This window comes from Lissotriton vulgaris, chromosome 10, assembly GCF_964263255.1.
Source record: "Lissotriton vulgaris chromosome 10, aLisVul1.2, whole genome shotgun sequence".
In the NCBI taxonomy this organism is placed as follows: domain Eukaryota; kingdom Metazoa; phylum Chordata; class Amphibia; order Caudata; family Salamandridae; genus Lissotriton; species Lissotriton vulgaris.
Window position 1 is genome coordinate 47,224,814 of NC_141698.1, and position 20,667 is coordinate 47,245,480.

General features: G+C 44.0%; 1 protein-coding gene across 1 annotated transcript in view; it reads right to left on the reverse strand.

Annotated features, from left to right (window-relative positions):
• Positions 1-20,284, reverse strand: part of LOC147684562 (metalloproteinase inhibitor 1-like) — a 58,216-nt gene extending 37,932 nt beyond the window's left edge. Inside the window, exons 1-2 of the mRNA XM_086942365.1 lie at positions 20,158-20,284; positions 6,778-6,866 (exon numbers count right to left, since the gene is read on the reverse strand). Of these exons, the coding sequence (XP_086798491.1) occupies positions 6,778-6,866; positions 20,158-20,284 (216 nt within the window). The remainder of the gene's footprint in view (positions 1-6,777; positions 6,867-20,157) is intronic.
• Between the last annotated feature and the right edge of the window lie 383 nt (positions 20,285-20,667).

Here is a 20,667-nt window from a genome sequence, read left to right on the forward strand (position 1 = left end):
AATCACTCTCTCATACAGTCAGTCATGCACCTACTAAATCCTTCATCCACACACTTATACATCCACTCATTCTTCAATATGTAAGACATATTTTAACTTTACAGAAACATACAGTCACTGGATGATGTCATCAGTGATGTCACTGACCATGTCATGAATGATGTAATATGTGACATCATCAGCAGGGGATTGCGGGTGCACGATATATAGTTAGTGCAACTAACTATATATGCGAATTTCAATGGTTTTGTGTGAGTAAAATAAGGTTTTGTAAATGCTAATCCCTAACTATATATGGTCTATAACCTATGGTTTTTTCAGTGAATTTTCAAGGTTTTGTAAATGCTAATTCCTAACTATATATGGTCTATAACCTATGGTTTTTTCAGTGAATATATATATATATATATTTTTACATACACAGACACGCACACTGCTTACCACCCCTGACTTGTTGAAATTCTTCACGTCGGGCAGCACTCTGCACCGGAACCCAAGGATAGTGGATGGTGGTGAGTGAGATGAACAATACATATTTATACATGCAATTATAAATAAAAAAATGTGTGTCTTATATATATTCATATATATATTCATATATTTACAGTTCTGGCCATCTGATCATTGGAGCAGATTTAATTTTTTTTACAGGAAACCAATCTGGACTCCTCTAGAAAAGATAAGTCAAATCCAGAACCACAAGATTTATGTCATTTTTGAATGCAGAATATGTTTTAGTAGATCTTAGCAAGTAAATAATCTGGCAGTTAAATGATACACTTGCTACTCCAAGGGTTTTTAATTCAGCTGCTCGAACTGCAGAGATTCTTCAGATAATTCCACTATAATTTTGTAAATTTTGACCTTCCATTGCCAGGTGGTTATTTAAGAAAAGATTACTACTGGAATGGGTAGAATCTATGTGTATCTTTAGTAAGGAGTCTTTCCTATTCAATTATGGAACAGCAGGGCTATTTATGCATTTAAACTCACCTTGTGGGGTGAATCATCACTGACATTGCTATTGTGAGAAAAATAAGGAAATACATTTAATAAATGCAAACAAAGTTATGTAAAATACAGGCTTTGGTCGCAGGCTCACCTCAGAGTAAAAACAGGGCTGGTAGTGAAAGGTCCTTCCTCTGCCAGCCTATCTGAGAAAGCTTTCTGTCAACAAAGGCAACAGGCCTCCTATGAATCAAAACTTAAGGTCTGCCCATTAAAAAATGAGGCAGGTGGACTCAAGAACTGGTGGACAGGGGACTCTGTGTGTTTGAGCCATTGCTGTATGCTTTGGTGAGTGGAAGCACAAGGCCATCAAGACATTGAAAAGGTGAGTGGAAACAAAACATGTCTGGCAGTTTACCAGATTAGTTGACTGACCCAAAGCCCTTCTATGCAAGGGTATATGTATGTGTTAGTTAGGTGAGAGCTTTGTATATCTTTGTTTTCACCCATCACACCGTAAAGCATGGAGGAAGCAATGACTTTACCCATTGGCTCTTGTCAGACACTATTTGTCCTCTTCACTTGCACACATTTGTGTACATTCACCTAAAAGAAAAGCGTTTCAGTGTTTGTGCTGGTGGGCCAATACTTGATTTTGCCAACATTCTTTCCTTTCCATTTTTTAGCCATACTTTAAATTCTGTCGTCATCTTTGTGTGTTTAAACTATGCCTTCTCGTTAACGTAATTCAAAACCATTACCATCTTTACATTAAACCAATAAGAACCATATTTTTCTCTGACATCCATTAAAGGCTTTTTAATCCTATTCTAACTATGCCTGCCTGATCTGTGGTTTCTCTACCTTTTTTCACATATAAGCAACAGATACTTATTATTATTTAGAATTTGTATACAAAGCATTTGACTGCCATGTCTTTTAGTCTCTTTGTATTTTACATAAAGTCCAAGCAACTGCAAAGTGCCACCAGGGTACTTGCTCCTTCATTTCACTCCATGCAGACTTGTTTTTCAGTATTTTCTTTACAGTTAACTTAACTGTTCTAATATGGCCATATTAGAACAATAGATCAAAAATGGCAACCATGCATCCCACTGCATGTGTATGCAACTTTCATGCCCCATGTATGTGCATGTGTCTACACAGGCATGTGCATCGGCATCCAACTCTAGAATGAGTTTTCTTTATTAGAAACCCATTGCAAGATCACCAGCTGAGAGTGCACATGCTTCCAGCGGTTGGCACAAATTATTTCCAAAGTCAATAGCTCGGCCTTTTAAAGCCAAGAGGTATTGGCTTTTCTAAATCCTGTTTTATATGCTGGTATTGACAGAATAAAAGGACCTTGATGTAGTGCTTTGAATCCAAATGTTCCACTCTAAATTTTTAAATGTTGGCTGTTTTTTTGCTGCCCGTCACCACCGACAAACCCTTGAAGAAGGTAGTTTTTTTTGCCAAAGGACAAAGTACATTTCTAGAAACCTTCCTGGCAGCGGTTCCTGTGAATGCTACAAGCATCTGTCGGCTCGAAGGGCATTTCTAAATTTGGCAGTCGCGACCTCCACCAGGGCAATGGAGTATTTTACTTCATTGCATGGCGGAGGACAGCCCGATTGACAAAATTTAAATTGGGCCCGTAGTTTTCCATTATATGTGCACCCCAGTCAAATAGAGGGCTTCTTTATTCTAACTCCAAGAGGTTTAGTAAGATATTATCAGCAACAGGGACTTGCCAGCTGCTTACACACACGTATCGTGCTTTAGAATGGCCACACTGAACTACATCTGAGTTTTGATTGCTTGCTTCCATTTAGTGCAGGAATTTACTGTAACTCCTTCACCGGAAAGTGTCAGGTCATTCTTACGTGTAAAGTGCTACTCTTGTAGTGCCTCCGACCAGTAACCCAGTTGATCGGGAAAGAAGACAACTTTGAACCAGTAAGAAACATACGGTGGACTGCAGACCACCAGGACGTGATCAATGAGAGGATAGACCACTTCCTGGATAAATTGATACAAGGTTGCAATGAGCCATTGACTGCAATATCATGGGAAAATACAGTGGATGAACTAAGAGAAAACCTATTCATAAATAAAATCCCAGAGCCAAATAACGCCATAACGAAAACCCAACCCATTATTGAACACAAGCAAATCATAGTGAAAATAAAATGTAAATTAAATAACCTTCTGCGAAGACACAACTACGATGACACCGAATACACATCTCTCTGAGAGAAGGTATTGATTACTTGCAAGGAGGACAGGAAAGGAAGAGTCACCCTCCAGAGGTTGAAAGAAGACCAACCCTGGACAACTGTTCATGAAATTATAAAAATCAAAAGGTCAAAGGAGATTTTGGAATTGTGTAGACAAATATGCCATACCTGCCAGAATGGCTGACAGCCTCTCAGGCTTTTCCACCAAAATCCAATCTATGCAATACACAGACTAAATGATTCTCCTTGTCCAAACCCCGCAGGGTCTCCAGAGGCTCTTTGTCTCACTGGCCTAGTACTCCAAGAAAAACACTTTAACACCTTGGCTGCTAAGGCAATTCCCCTCCTGTGCTGACATTCCATGAATTCCTCTATTCATGACGAGCTCAGCTCGTCATAAGCACAGCTCCAGTGTGCCTCATGACGAGCTGAGCTCGTCATGAGCATGGAAGGGGATCAACATCGCAAAAACTAAGGTGATGATGGTATTGAGACAACGAGCAAGAAAATGCGTCTGGTACATCGAAGGAAAACCTATAGAGGTAGTGGTGGCATATAGGTACCTGGGAGTCTGGATAGATCACAGAGGAAGATTGCACCACATATTACAGCAACACAAGGAGCAGGCCACTGCCTAGACAGGGCTTTCTTAAGAATAAGGAAATCCCTGTACTCTCCGGATTTATCGCCGCTAATTCATGTAATCACCATCGCACACAAACACAACATGAACATCATCTCCTACACCGACGACACCTAACTGATACTCTCCCTCACCAAAGACCCATGCACCGACAAAACCAACTTCCAGGAGGGAATGAAAGAGGTCACAGAATTGTTGAAGCACAGCTGTCTGAAGCTCAACTCGCACAAGACAGAGCTTCTCATCCTCGGGCAATCCCCATCCGCCTGGGACGACTCCTGGTGGCCCACGATGCTGGGCACCCCACCGACACCCACGGACCACGCACGCAACCTGGGATTTATCCTGGACTCCTCCCTTACGATGACCAAGCAAGTCAACGCAGTCTCGTCCTCATGTTTCAACACCCTGCGTATGCTCCGAAACATCTTCCGGTGAATCCCCACCGAAACCAGAAAGACGGTCACCCAGGGCCTCGTCGCCAGCCGACTGGACTACGGGAACGCCCTATACGCAGGAACCACAGCCAAACTTCAGAAACGCCTTCAGCGCATACAGAAGAGTCTCCGCACGACTTATCCCTGACATCCCTCGCCACAGCCACATATCCGCCCACCTGAGAAACCTGCACTGGCTCCCCGTCAGCAAGAGGATCACATTCAGGCTGCTCACCCAGGCACACAAAGCGCTCCACAACATGGGCCCGAAAAACTCAACAACCGCCTCTCATTCTATACCCCCACCTGCCAGCTCCCCTCCACCAGCCTCGCCATCGCCACCGTCCCACGGATTCGCAGAACCACCACCGGAGGAAGATCGTTCTCCTACCTGGTAGCCAAGACATGGAACTCCCTTCCGGCACACCTACGACTGACCCAGGACCATCTCACCTTCAGGAAACACCTCAAGACCTGGTTATTCGAGCAATAGCGACACCCCCACCCCTCCCAACAGCGCCTTGAGATCCTCACGGTTGAGTAGCGCGCTCTACAAATATATTGATTGATTGATAATGGGTGCTAAATGTTTATCGACAGTAGCCTATGGTGTGGTAACCTTTAAAGATATAGGGCTCCATTATGATGTCGGGCGGATCGCCACCGCCATGGCGGCGGTGGCGATCCGCCCGACAAATGCCCGCCCGCCACCCTTTTCCCCCCGCCACATTACAATGGCGGGGGGGACCGCAGCGGTGGCAAACACCGCCCGCCACTTTTCCGCCCCGGTCGCCTTGCGGCCGGGGCGGAAAAGGTTTCTGTTATATTCTCCCATCCTCGTCGCCAAAATGTTATAAACAAATGACGAGGCCTAACGGCCGTTATTGCCCGTTTGGTCCCGGTCTTGCTGGTCGGGTTTTTCTACCCCTTAACTTGAATAAACCATCTGACTGAATCAACTTCACTACGTGGCCTCGTCATTTGTTTATAACAGTTTCATATGGTGGCGGTGTCTATCAGACACCGCCAGCCATATTTGTATGTGTGGCCATATGTGCCTTTCCGCGGCGGCGATCCCGCCACGGAAAGGCAGGCGGTCGTTGCCATTGGGGGCCCCTGCGGGCCTCCATGTTGAAGGCCGAGGTGGGGGTGCACAGGGAGGGTACCTATAGTACCCCCCTTCATTTGCATATACAAAGCGGCAGGCACCGCGCGGTGCCTGCCGCTTTGCATACGCAAATGTGAAAATGCATTTTTTGCATTGTGGCGGGCGGTGCAGAGTGCACCGTCCGCCACAATGCTACAACTACAGGATGTGCCCGCCACTGTGGCGGGCACATCCTAATAGCCCCCACGGGACCCCTGCCCTTATGGCGGGCGGTCCCAATCACCGGTAGGATGACGGGCAGACAAAGTCCGCCTGTCATCCTAATGGGCCCATAATATTCACATGGCTAGATAGAGCACAATCAGCCTGTTTCCTCAGAGTGTTCCATCTTCCAAACTCAACCTCTCATGCCTTGTGGAATTTAACCTGTCATCTCAAAACTGGATCTTGAAAGCAAGATGTATAGTCTACAGTCTAAAAACTAAAAACGCCTGAGACTCTACATTAAAGAGCTGCATTTGGTCCCTGAGAAACAACCTTAGATCCACTAGGAGTACATTTCTAATGCACTGTATGGTTGCATTTGAAGCCCATGAAATCTGGTCAAGCTTGTTACCCACAGGTGTGGCCGCAAAACTGTTAACCAAACAAGCAAAGATCTTGTCAGCTGAACATGGTGCGCTAGCTGTGAAAAATCTTTCCCGAGTGCAGGTGGGCATCAAAACTTTAAGATCGTGAAACCCTACCACACTATTTAATATCTCCTCTGACGCTTTCAGTGAAACACCATTTCATGAGACTACGCTTTGGTCTAATCCCTCTGAAGGGGAATAAGTATGGCCAGAGGGACAAGGGGAATAAACTTTAATTCACATTATATGTATATATAAGATCCTGCACCCCCTGCAAATCTTTGGGCTGCATCCCATCTGGCCCATCGTTAATGTACGGACATGCAAGAGGCACTTGGGGAGTGCATGAAGGGTGACTCAGCCTAGTTGTCCACATGTTTCGTGAAATTCATTCATAATTTTAGCCATGCCAGACATGAACTCTTTTTTATCAAAAATGAAAATAGTTTTTAATACCTTTTTGTAAGAATTGCAATGACTTCTATCTATCTATCTATCTATCTATCTATCTATCTATCTATCTATCTATCACTTCATCCAAGTGGAAGATTAGTGAAGCCATTTACTTGAAAGTTAACAGTGGTTTTTGGGGTTGTGATCAGCAGTGTGGCTGCTACAGATCACTGGCTCAATGAACAGGGAATTTGTCTGAGATGCAAACGCTGCTTTTCTTTTGTTATCCCTCCCCTAATAAAGTTATACTGTCAAAATATTGGCAATGCCCTTCACTCAAGCTGTGAATTATGAGAAACTGAAAAAAACATATTACCTTGATGATTTGAACTTTAAAGCCATTCACCACATCCGTAGGGCTGGATCCAGTCTTCTGGGAGTATTCCAAGAATTTAACTTGGAGAACTGTCAGACAAAAAACAGAGACAATCAGCACCAATTTACCATCCCTTAATCTATTAAGTAAGGAAATATTACCATCTCAAGGATGATGTAAATTACTATCTGCAAGGAAGGAAACAAGATGATAATTGTATCTAGCTTTCCGGCTTTGTTCTATACTGGCTTTGGAAAGAGATACTACTAGAACCTGGCCTGATTGTAATGAAGTGCAGAAGAAACAAGAAGCTCCTAGCAGGGTTCTCTTAAAGGGGTCAGCAGTCCTCTTTATCTAGTCCATCATCATAAACAATCACTGCAATAAGTATTCTCGAATGTTATCTTGTTTGATGATGTCATCTTGGGGTTTGAGATATATTGTGACATTGTTCACTGGATGGCCAGCTTTTAAATTCTCTCCCCTTGATTATGTGAAATTTTAAAACACTGGAAGACAACTGTAAGTAACATGCATGCTTCCCAAAAATTGTTGTAGTAGGAGATGTGTTTTCAAATAGATCCTGGAAAGCTAGATTCTTTCCAGGTGTTAAGGTCATGTTAAATATTGGATATGATAGCCTTCTTTTGAGTTTGGTGGACACGGTGCTTTATTTAGAGCCAGGCAAACCATCATGTTTCTGGTAGAAGAGCACTTGCTGCCTTTGCCAGCAGAAAACTTGGATTCATGGCCTCATGAATGAGCTATTAAGGATGAACGTTCTGACTTATGTTGTTCCTGTTCAGGACTCCCAGGAAAAGCCTTGCGATCCTGTACAGAAAAAGGCCAAATGAGCAGCAAACCCTGAGAAACAAAATTCAGGGGTGTCGGGTTTATTAGGGTTTTTATTTCACCCCTTTGGAATTTTGCTTTTGAAAACCAAGTGCTACTGAGGGGCCGTATTGTAGGGTATTGGGTGACTGGTGAATAGGTAAGAAAATGCAGCATTTTGCTGTGAACAAGTATCTGTGATTTTTTTTTTCATTCAATTTTTCACCAAAGACTGCCTCCTGTTCCCCTTAATCTTGTATTACTGGAGGGGGGATAGACAGCAATGAGGCATCCTTCATGATGAGATATCACGCAGTCAGAAATCTCCATCTCCCCCCTCTGTCTATGGAGTATCGCTATCTGTTTTGTCATTCCTCCTGGTACTAACATCTCAGTTAAGGCAAGACAAGACACAGAAGCCAATGGGGACATTATAAATTCCATCTTTCCAGACATCAATTCTATGCCTGCTCATCTCCATGCATCAGTGACGGACAGCAGGTCTACACTTGTCCATGTTTCCTCATCAAGTAATCAGTCCAAGACACCAGACACCACCAGTGCCCTCTAGAACATTGCGATACAGAATTTCACCAAGTCTAGAGCTGGGTCCACAAAGTTCCACAGATTTTTAGACTGTTTTTGTGTGCAATTTACCGGGCTCAATAGGCAGAGGACAGAGTGTTTAGGGATCAATGCCTGTAATATTAGTCAGGGTTTATGGTATTTATTCCCAGTGTATGGACAACTCTGCACTGTACCAGACCATGTGGAGGAAACCTGTCACCGCTATTGTACAGTGTGGTCAAATATGCATGAAGTAAGTAATTAAAGTGCATAAATTTTAGTCTTGCATTTCTGGAGACTGTTTAGACAGTTCCTAAACATTTCCCCCATTTGCCTTCTGTGACCTCAAAATCCAGGTGACTCAACCCCCTAAGTTTCAGATGGGGCATCAAGATGACTCCTCTCTTCAATATTGCTGTTTAGAGAACTGTAATGGCTTTGCTCTGGTTCCTGTGGGTGAGAAATACCCTGAGATCTGTCAAGACCACTGGTTCCCCAAGCGCGGTATTGCAATTTAGCTGGAGGTGGGTCTGCTGTGCTCAATGTAGTAGAAAGCTCATCTGACCTATATTATATTGGTTTTTCAATTCCTCAAAGTGGAACCACAGTCCTTTGTTAAAAAAGACTCCCAAGCTGTTTATCTCTTCCTCCCACAATGGTCTTGTGATTATGTGTGAGTCCAGAGCTGTCAGGGAGTGTCCACAGCGGAATCTCTGGTGGATATGGAGTCTTCCTGCACCGTGGTTGGATAAATGTGTCCCAGTTCCATTCTGCTACTACCATGAGTGCATGAGAAGGGTCAGCCCTCCCCATGTCAAGAGTCACCGCAGAATGTCAGAGCCATCTAATCATGTCAGGATGTCATCCCATTCTGGATTTTAGGTATCAGCTATCCAGTGCATCAGTCACTGAAACAGGACTACCCCATAATACAGCTCGTAGTTGGAGGTGCCAAGTCCCTAGGTGCAGGTAGAGTCTTGGTCATATCCTACATCTGACAGTGCAATATATTATTTTTTTTACAGTTCCCTGAAAAATGGTTGTCAGATTACCACTGGCAGAGCTGTGAAAGAATAAAACACATGAGGAAGAATTACCTTCTTGGAGGTATCGACTCTACCCAATGGTGACAGAGGCAGGGAGCACCAGAAGGGAGATGAGCATTGCACTGTCACCACTGCCTTTCCCAGATTACCATCAAATATTTGGCACTCTTTGTGGTAACTCCCAGATATTTTAATGTCTCAAAAAGGTATGAGATGCAATAAGCATAATTTCCCCTAGTTCATATGAAGGCCTGATAGTTCTCCATACTTGTTCATGGAGGCCATCAAGAGTAGTAAATTGTGGTGTTCACTGTGCAGGCATACTAGAGCATTGTCGACATACAGTGAGATTATATGCCATCTTCTAAGACTTTGATCCAGAGCAAGAAATAAAAAATACAAACGGAGGAAAGAAGGAGAATTTAGGAATACAAAAGAACCCTCAAGACTGAGAGAAAGGACAGGCATTTTCCGGATAGTTGTTCCACTCATGCCTCAGATTAAGAAGGCATGAGGGGTAATCAATACTACAAAGTCTGTGTATTTGGCACTGCAACCTTAGATAGTGCTGGCTCCAGCATTTAAAAAATCCACAACTTAAGCACTGTGTACAGGCAAGAGAAAGCCCAGGCAAAAAACACAAAGTCTGACAAAAACAGGAAAAAAGGACACACCATAAGGAGAAAAGATACTCAAAAGAGGATACTATATGATAAAGTACAAAGTTTAATTACATTGATAAAAAATCGATATGAACATATTCATTGATACACATAATTAAAAATAAAGGGATAAAAGTTGATTTTTGTAAAATAAGCTGTTACTCCAAAAGAAATATACATGAATCACAACAGAATAATAATGCCCAAAGATTGTTGAGGATGCTGATTTCTGTTGACGCGTTTCGACACACCTTTTTGTGTCTTCCTCAGGACAATATCAGCAAATTGCTAAGATGTGAATAAACAGAGTCATAACTTCTTCTTATGTTAGTGACAGTTAAAGCCGTATTACTGTATACAGTGGTATTACCATCCGTAGTCAGACATCGAAAAAACTACATACATACATTTATAACATGATACATCGCTAAAGAGGACATTTAAACAAGTGTGCTTCCTATATACAACTATCTCTATATGCATATAAACAGAAATTAGTACAAAAAATAATTTTAGAACATTCGTATAAACAAATCAATGACTTCTATACACTATGTTTTAGGGCTAGAGAAAGGAGAGCAAGCAAAACAGAAAAGAAGAGAAAAGAATAGGAAAGAGAGATGAAAGAGAAAAGAAAGAGAACTTATTAGAGAGAAAGCCAGAAAAACGAGAACAAAAGTAAGAGAGAGAAGAACGGGAAGGGAAAAAACAGAGAACAAGAAAAGAGAGAAAAATTATTAGAGAAAAAAGGAAAGGATTTATTTACAATCTATGCCATTCTTTTTAACATATCTAGATAATCATTTGGAAGAAGTTATCCTCATATCTGTCTCTCATATTATAACCTATCTGAAGTGCCCAAAGAAACTTTACAAAGAAGTGGGATGTCACCTATTATGGGAGCCTAACAGTACAAGAAGTTCCTATGCTTCCACAGTATTCACTTAGAGTTGTTTCAAGTACCCTGGTTCATTGGTCTAATACGTATCTTAATACTAGAAAAGAAGCTCTTTTATTTATACTATCCTGTATCTCTTATATTTCTTACCTCAGGTGGAGCCAAGAAATTCTTAAAAACAGGAAGCCAAATGAATGAAGGCTTCGTTGAAACGCTAAGAGAGAGAATAACATGGTAAAGGAATACACTGACATTAGTTGACTTTTTCAAAAGAGATATTTCCTACATTATCATATTGATTACCCTGAAATAAGGGGGTATTACCTATCAAATGCTGGGCTTATAATAATTCAGGGATTCCTTAGTGACTGAGGTCCTGTGTATTTCTTGGTTAATTTAAAAACAGGTTTCATTCACTTGATACTGAAAGGACAGAAGATAAGGCCCCTCATTAGATAAACTTTTTCAAAGACATGATAATCGTAGACCACAGAACACGAAAAAGTCTGTGTTATCTTAAAGGTTTAGGAAGTAATTACCTGCAAGCATGTGTAAACCCTTAGGTATTTGGATAAATCGATATAAAACCGGCTTCAGGCCCCGGATATTACTGGTAGAAAACAAACACGGTCCTTTTCTTATATCCCTGTTTCAAAATAGATAAAAGCATATAACTATTGTTAGCTTAGTTCAGGACGTGTGTAAAACGGCCGAAAAAAATAAACCAGCAAGGCACGCAAGATACCTGTTCGTAGGAACCAAACTGGTGAGGCAAACAGTTTTCCTATTCTGTCGTGCGTGCCAATTAGAGTTCTGAGAACGCAGATGAAGTCTGGAAAGCCCTTCGGTGGAGCCTAGCAAGGATACAAATTATCGAAAAGCGGTGCAGGTTAAACGTAGTCCGTTCCTGCGAGCACAGACTTTAAATGACTAAGCAGAGTCATTATGCGATTAAAACATACCGTTTCTGAAATTAGATGATGTTGCAACGAGATGTGAGCCTGATTTTCAACCGGAGAATTCTAGCGTTTGAGAGCAGGGGCGTTTTTATACGTCTGCTGCTCCCTAGAGAGTGCACAGGTGTGTGACTTCTCTATCTTAAAGGGCCTGATGCATTTTTCTCGTTGTAGCGATGTGGAGAGTAGAGGAGAAAAGGGAAGAAATACTAATTGGGTGCCAAAGGACACCACCTTTTCTTTTTCCTACCGAAAACAGCCTCAAAAAAAAAAAAAAAAGGGCTCTATGTTGCGAGGATGTTAAAGGAGTTTTATATACGGATAGGTACACCATTATAGAAATAATGGAAAAAAATGAAAAAAAATAAACTCGTTTTTTAACATAGTTAGTATAGAGGTAAATTAGAAAACAAAGCGGTGCCTAACATGTTCATCTATGGTAACCATTAAGACTATCTATTAACCGATTTATTCATCCTTCCTAATATGTACATAATTCATTTATGCCAATCATTAGAGTTAAGTTGAAGTGTCACAATTTTTCATAGTAGCTCATAATCCAACCTCATGAGAAAAAGGGACTATCTATTCACTAATCTTTCTTACTCCCTAACATACATGCAGAGGATCACTAATTCATTTTATGCAGATTATTTAAATTAAATTAAGTTATTGCATTCTCCCAGGGTAGCTCATTATTTAAACCTCGTGTAAAGGTGTTAAGAGAGAAGATCCAAAACACTGCTCTCTTTTTCCTGATTTTTTCCCCTCCTTTATCATTTGGGACATGGATTTTTTCTAGAATCCTCCATTTCGCGTCTGATGGGGAGTGATTATGTTCTGTAAAGTGTCTTACAAGAGGAGCTGTATATTTCAGAGTTTTAATCGCTGACCTGTGTTCAGTCATTCTTTTTTTTTTTTTTTTTTTTTTTTTACTGTGTTCAGTCATTCTTGTTTTGATGGCACGTGAGGTTTCCCCTACGTAGCCGAAATTACAAGGGCATACAATAAGGTACACCACGTTCCGTGTATTGCAGGTCCAGAGTTCTTTCGCTTTTAGGGTACAGCTGTTCAATGTCACAGTCTCACCAGGAATGATGTGATCACAGGATTGACAGGAGCCACAACGGGAAGTGCCCTTCACTCCATTACTCCCATCAATGGATTTCTGTATGTAGGGTGGGCTGATGTTTAACTTGTTGAAGCGTGATCTCACCATGAGGTCTTTCAAATTTTTATTACGGCGATGTGCAAACATAGGTTTGCTTAACTTATTCTGACTCTGATTCACATTTAAGAGATGCCAGTTAGAGTTGATTATTTGCCTAACCGTAGCGTCCATTGTTGAATGTTTGGTTATGCAAACAAGTTTCGGATCCTGTTTCTGTTTGTGTGTATTAAGGAGAGAATCACGGTCGTAGAAATGTGCTCTTTTATATGCCTCTCTTACACACAAACTACCTTCTAACTTGTTTTTTTCTGTCTCTAAACAATCTGTCTGTCTCTACACTATTCTAGATACCAGTGTCATAATATAAACCTTTTTGAATTTAGAATTAATGGCCAATCTCCAGACTTTTGGGTTCTCGGATGAGGATTTTGCGACACTTGTGGGGACAAGTGCATCTTTCGGAAATGACCCCACAGTGAACCCGCAAAACAATAGTGATATTAACAAACTACAAACACTACAAAAAAAGTTGGTCCGCATAGAAGCACATGGTGAGTTTATGCTTAATTATTTAAAAGTTGGCATAATTCCACTGGGACTTAGAGAAAAATTAATTCCTTTACTAAAAATAACTCTTGGCAGATAGATCAATTCTTGCTGATTTCAGGCAGATTCACTTTTCCCTGTGGAGTCAAAGGTATTAGAGGAGCTCATTAATGGGAAGCTCTCCAAATGCTTGGAACAGGGGCAGCTGTTACACTACTCACAGTCAAGATTCAGACCGAATTGGCACTACTGGAGTTAACAGATTCCATCAAGTTGGCAGTTGATCATGGGAAACAGGCTGAAAGGAAGACATTGGAGTCAGTGGTTCTGTTCTGGCATGGGTCGGCTCTTTTCTCACTGATGGAAGCCGATCTGTCCGTATGTAGGCTTCCGACCCTGAAGTAACCAATTTTGGAGTCCCACAAGGATCTGCCTTAAGCCCAACTCTTTTTAACAATTATATGACAACTTTGGCTTTTTAGTTGAGTCCTTTGGGGTCTGTATAGTGTCATATGCTGATGACACACAGGGACATATTCTTAAGAAAGTGTGATAACTACCGCAAAAGTAGCTTAACGCAACTCATCACATCGCAGTCTATCGCGGGAAAATAACTCTGTGTCAACTTGGTATTCTCAACACTGCGGTACCATGCGATAGACCCACGATAATACGTCAAATGAACACGTTAAAATCAACAAGGCGCCACCGAAACACAAAAGCGTATATAGTAGCAATGACGCCAATCGCGATACAAAAGTCACCGAAAACCAGCCACAGGCCTGTAATTCCCACGCGTTGTGTGGGAAAATGCACTATAAAAGTAGGAAAAAAACATACAAAAACAAAACAACAGCGAACCACAATGGAGGTAGCTGGAGCAAGTACAGAGGACAACCATAACCTCACAAGCCCCTCGGAGGACCAGCCTGGGAGCTCGGGGTCAGGGAAGGGCAAGGACAAGAAGAGTAGGAAGAAGTGGTTCAGTCTGCAGGAAAACAGGATCCTAATAACAGAGGTGGTAGAACACTATCAACTAATGTTTGTCACCTCCACTGTGTCACTGGTAACTTAAAATAGAATATGGCAGACTATCGTTGACAAGGTAAATGCAGTCAGAGTGCTGAAGAGGACAATGGAAGTGGTCAAGAGGTGCTGGAATGATGTGAAGCGCAAAACCAAGCAGAAACTCGCAAACAACCGGAAGGGAGCAATGCAGACTGGAGGTGGGAGTCCAGCACCAGAGGAGGAGCTAGACGAGATGGAAGAAATGGTGTCAACAGTCATCAGTGGGAAGGTGGTGGCAGGAGTTGGGGGACCGGACACTGCTCAACATGACCGGACACAACAGTAACAGGGTGAGTAACGACCAGGCACTGGGGGGACCGGGGGAGATGGGCACAATGGTACACATGCACAATTAAGCATAGCACATCTGCGGACAAACCATGCCCCAGACCCTCAAATCCCATCAAGAGACCAATGCACCCAAGTATGCAACATCCCAGCACTGTATAAACACAGAAGTGAGAGGCACACCGCTTTTAAGGGATAAGGGGCAGCCAAATCAGATCTGCAGGGGTGACTCCCCCAAAATGCGGCACACACACAGTACATGTAGAACACATCAACATTGACAACGATGTGGCACAAACTGCAACACGTCCACAACAGAACAGAGGACACAACTGGTGCTGCTTGTGTGTAGAAACTGTTCAACCACAAATGGCATTGCAGGGAAATGTGAGTTAACAATGTACAAGTACAAACACACATTCATAATGTTGTCGAAATATCCACTGTCCCGCATCAAATAGGCATCTCCCCCCAAACACACACAATGTACACTGTCATGCAGTCTGGATGTAAACATGTACAATGAGTCACTGCACATGTGAACACAATGTTAAACGGCATCTCCCCTTCACATTGAAGGGGGAAATCCAACACCTCCTGCAGAGCAAGCCAAAACTCTCTTCTCAGATGACGAAGAGGACCACCACACCTTCGACTCTGACGTCCTCCAACAGCTTGTGGAGAGCCTCCGCAGCCCACTTCCAGGAGCAGGGCTGCCCAGCTGCTACGAGGAGAACCCACCCCCTGAACAGAACACACAGCAGGCAGCACCCACCACCATGGCTGCCTCCCAGGACCCGCACAACAAACATATGCCCTTCCAACGCCGTGTGTTGTGGTAGCAGGAGAAGCTAGCTGAACAGGTGCAGGTGGGGTTCGACCGCATGGCAGACAAACTAGACACTGTTCGTGGGTGTCTAAGTCCCTTCAGGGACCACCCATCAGTCCCTAACGGGCCCCCACAGTCAGCTCCATGGGTTCTAATGAACCACGGCTAACATTGCCTCTGAGACAAGAACGACTGTCTAGTCAGAGTGGCTCCAGCGAGCTTGCCCGGGAGTTGGGACAAATGCGGAGGCTCAAGGAAAACATGGAGCGGACGGGCGGAAAGAGCTGCTGTCACGACGGCTGTACACCAGTGAGAGGTAGCTGGGTCCCTCAATGCCCTAAAGACCATCCTGATGGCATTGCTGCCACAAGGCCTGGTGCAGATGCATGCTGCTGCTTCCACTCCATGCACATCTCCGGACCCTAATGTGACAGTGCCACACAGTGCGACGGACATTCCACCTCTGGCACCTGAGGTGTCACTGCCACACAGAGCTGGAGACAGAACACCACCAACCACATGTGAGGCACATGCAACAGCAGAGGATGAAGATGCGGATCAATCTGCCTCCATGGTCAGAAGGACGCTGTAGCATTCATCTCTGCCATATGGCCTATTTCCGCTTGGTTCTGCCCTCTGCATCAACACCTTTCACTGTCCCCTGATGCACTCTGTAACACTTACCTTGGACCTCGACATGGACTGCCATATTCTGTTTGTTCACCAAAGACACAGCTATCAAACTGCGGACTGAACTCCTCCTCTTTTGATGTACCTGCCATTCCCTGAAGGACTCTGACTGGCCCACTACGGGCAAACAATGTAAGGTGTAGTTTGCATGGCCCTGTACTGCTCCAGCTTCAAAACTCCACTGACTTTGCAATAAACATTCATGTTCACACAGATGTACCATGTCTATGATCTTTCAAGGGTGGAAGTATGGATGAATTTAGGGTCAGTGATTCCCCGTTACGTCCATGTTGCTCATGTTGTGGGACTTGGGTCACAGGGTGACACATTACTGACTGCGGTCCGGGTGGCGCGGACACTACAACGGATACACACGCATTAGTTACTTCCTTGTCCAGCCCAGGATGGAACCATGCTCAGGGCCCTGGGGTCATTGTTCACACTCTTATGCTGGACTGGCATACACCAGGCCAGCCCACCCCATGTATGCTCACAGGGGGGGGGACAACGCTACCTGTCCCAGGTCTTCCCTGTAGGGATCTGCTGCTCACAGGTCTAGTTGTCAGCATGCCACAGTTACACTCTCACAGCTGGTTTACACCCACACCACACCCATCCAGCACAGCCGTCAAAGTACATGTGGCCCTGCCAATAAAAAGGGCCTGGCGCAGGTGCTGGATGACATTTCCACTGTCTGACTGGATGTCTCTGTGTGGGTATCAATTATGCTTGAGGGCCCAGGGCCCTGCCACCTCACATTGCCCAGTGCCAGGGTGATTGTTGCCTGCACCACAGGACTCAATCATAAAGGGTTCATGGCTTGAGGTGCACAGACTTGGTGGAACGGGATACACTGCAGCAGGCAGAGGCACACCGCCATAGGACGGTTTCTTTCGGGGCACTGAGGTAGGGGCACCTAAAGTGCTGAGCAGGTATGCAGCCTACGATGATGCACCATCCAGGCGGTCCGGAATGGTAGGATTAGAGGGAGCCCTGCTGGACCGAAGTGTAGGCTTGAGCCAGTATGCAATGCGGCCCCACCCACGTGGCATTACCTTGCGGTTCACAAACCTAGTGGCACCAAAAGGGCTGAGCGGGTGTGCAGCCTGCGATGAGCCCGTGTGCACTAATGTGATCTCTGCCATTGCGAAATCAAGACCCAGAATCAAGGGTGTTACCTGGTGGCCCGCTTTGTGGGGATGCATGATGTGGAGGGTGCCATGGTCGCGGGCCCCTGGCTTGGAGCTAGCACCGGCACGTGGTACTCCTTCTTGGAGACACGCCGGTGGTGGAAGTTGAGCAGTAAGGCCTGGTTGCGCAGGGGCGGGCAATTGCCGTTGGGCAGTGGGAGGGGCTGGGGTGCAGCATCCTGTGTGTGCAGGGGTGGGCAAGGGATGATGGTGTGTGCAACTGTATGGACTCTGCCATTCATGTTTCTGGCAACTGTTTCAGATAAGCGACCTGGGTGACTGCAGTGTATACCGGCACATGGTTGGAGACACACCAGTGGCTGAAGGTGAGCAGTGAGGCCTGGGTCTGCAGCGTCAACACTTTCTCTCCCTTGCCCCCTCTCTCTCTCTTTCTCTCTGCCTCGCTCTCTCCCTCTCTCCCACTCTCTCTCTCTCTTTCTCTCTCCCTCTCTCTCTCTCTCTTTATCTTTATCTCTATCTCTATCTCTCTTTCAATCTCTTTCTCTGTACTTTGATAAGTGCAGGACACACCTCCTCATCTAGGTTTTTGTCTTGCAGGGTGTGACTTACAGAATGTCCTGAGAAGACTCTTCAGAACTGTTGTTTTGGGTTTATTCTGTAATAAACGTATTATTTGGATATTCTGAAATGATTGTATGATTCTCGTTTTTCTGACCTCATGTATGTTAGGTGTTGTGGTTGTGCGACTTCAGGCGAATTGTTTGGTTCATGATTTTGTAGGGTTGATGTGTAATATCTGTGTCCAAAGGGGGCAGGGGGTGCCCGAGGTATGGTCCAGGGGGGTAGGGCCATTGTGGGGTCCTGGGGGTGGTGGTGGTGGGTGTTGTTGCCCTATTGGGGTTCTGGGCTGCATGTTCATTTGCTCCAGGGCATCTGTTGTTCTTCATGTGAGGCTCTGGGCAGTGTTCCCTTGTCTGGTGCTGGTTGTCATCTGATGCGCCTTATCGCATGTTTTGTCTTCTCATCTGGCTGGTCATTAAGAATGTTGCGGAGTGGTGTTGTTGCGGCTTTTGGCACGGGAACACCTACTCTGCATCTCATTAGCGTTAGTTGCCGGTGTCATCTGTGGCAATGTTTTTTGCGACTGTTCTCGCAGGTAAACTGATGATATGGGCTGTTAGCACCAGCTTGTGAATGGGGCGATACATTGATCTTGCCCCACTGTTTTCTCTTTCTCTGGAGAAAACTGTCCTGAAGTACCTAGGGCATGTAAGAGATATCTGGTGGCCGTTTTCAGTGGATGTGGGCTAGTATATTACGATCATTGCCAGAAAACCTAGAGATCTTTTTCTTTGGTTCCCTTCCCTCATATTGGGACATGTAGTGTTAGTCGGAGTGTGCCACTGCAGCGCCCCTTCTAGCCACTGTTGCTTTAAACTTAGGTGTAAAGATTGAATTACAGTTAACTTTAGGCCCCCAGGTAGTGACAGTAGCAGGTTCCTATTTGTAGCTCTTATATTTGGACCTTTCAGCCTATTTGTTGAAGAGGCTGCAGTTGGCTTAAAATGTGACTGCAACAACGTTACTAAGAGTCACTAGGTAGACACCTATCACTCTTCTTCTAAAGGCACTGCACTGGCTTTCTGCTAAGGAGAGCATAGAGTTCCAAATATTAGTGCTGACCCACAGAGCGTTTTATTGCACAGGCCTTGGCTACCTTTCTGCGAGGATTACTCACTAACAACTAACCAGAACTCTCCACTCCTCTGATGCCAGGATTGTCCAGGTACCGAGAGTCAAGCGGGAAAAATGGGGGAAGTCATCTTTCTCCCATCTTGCTGCCCTGGTGTGTAACACCCTTTATCTAAATGTGCTTGCATTGAGAGAGGAAAATAGCTTAAGGCATCATTCAAAACCTGCTCACTCAAGGCTGCTTTTCAATGAGGACACTAGTGTGAGAGGGTTCAGTTGAACAGAATCAGTTTTAGCACCAGGACACTCTCTGAGTAGCCTTGCCCTCTATAAATCCCTGATTGATTGATTGATTAATTGATAACATGCTAACCACCCAGAAAGATGCATCAGCGGCTATGCTCCAGTAGAGGGACCAACACAAGATTGACAAGCTTCAACACCGAACGCCTACAAATAAGAAGTAAGCAAATATGAGTGACATTAAAGCTAACCATTGGTAAGCAATGAGCAGTCTAAAACCCCAGGTAGGCTCTTGGTGCTCTTACAATAGAGCTTTTACAAGCAGACAGCTGTGCTGTCTAATAAGCTCTACCTAAAAAACATTAGTTAACAGCAAACATGATTTTTGGTCTGAAAAAGCACACACTTTAATGTAGTAGACCCTGGCATTGAAGGGAACTACTTTGTGTTTGGATGTGCTCCTTGTGAAAGAGCGAACTGTCATCACTCATGGTGATGTTAACCAATGGGTGAAGTGGGCTGACCCATTGTTCGGTGCTGAATGCTATAGCATGCAGAAGAAAATGATGAAAGACACAACAGCAGATTGAAGAGTACTGGCTGAGGACCCCTATATGGAAGTATATTAAAAATATAATTTTTGTAAAATCAAAAGGAGTTGACTAATGCCAGACATTAAAATCAACAATTTCTTAAAAACAGAAGTAAAGAATATAATTTTCTTTTATTTTTTCCAACTCACCAACAAGTTCTGTATCACAGTAAGAGGTCTGTAGAACTGATTGTAAACATGTACAAGCATTGACAGGGCTAGAGATCTCCAGGAACAGAAGACCTGCCACAAGGAAGATACACTTTCTGGGGTCCATGGATTTCCTGAAGGTCAGCTGTTGTACCTCTGCTGGGATTGTTCTAATGTAGACAGGGAAATAGAAGAGCATCACTGTACATTTTGAACAGTTGAGGTTGGGTACAGGTGGCAAGATGGTACCCTTCACTGCACTATGTCACAGAAATACCTAACATTCTTGGGAATAATGTGCTAATGTTATTGTGTGATGTGGGCTTGCGCTTCAGGAGTAATCAAGGTGGCCAGATTCACTGGAGCCTTTGATGTCACTGACAGTGGTCATTTTTGCTGCTAGCTCTTTATAATGTCTTCAGGCTGAACAGGCTAAAGTACAACTTCAGGGACAGCATGCAGTTCTGAGAGGTGGTGCTTGAAGGCTTGCAGCCTGAGTCTAAAAACTGC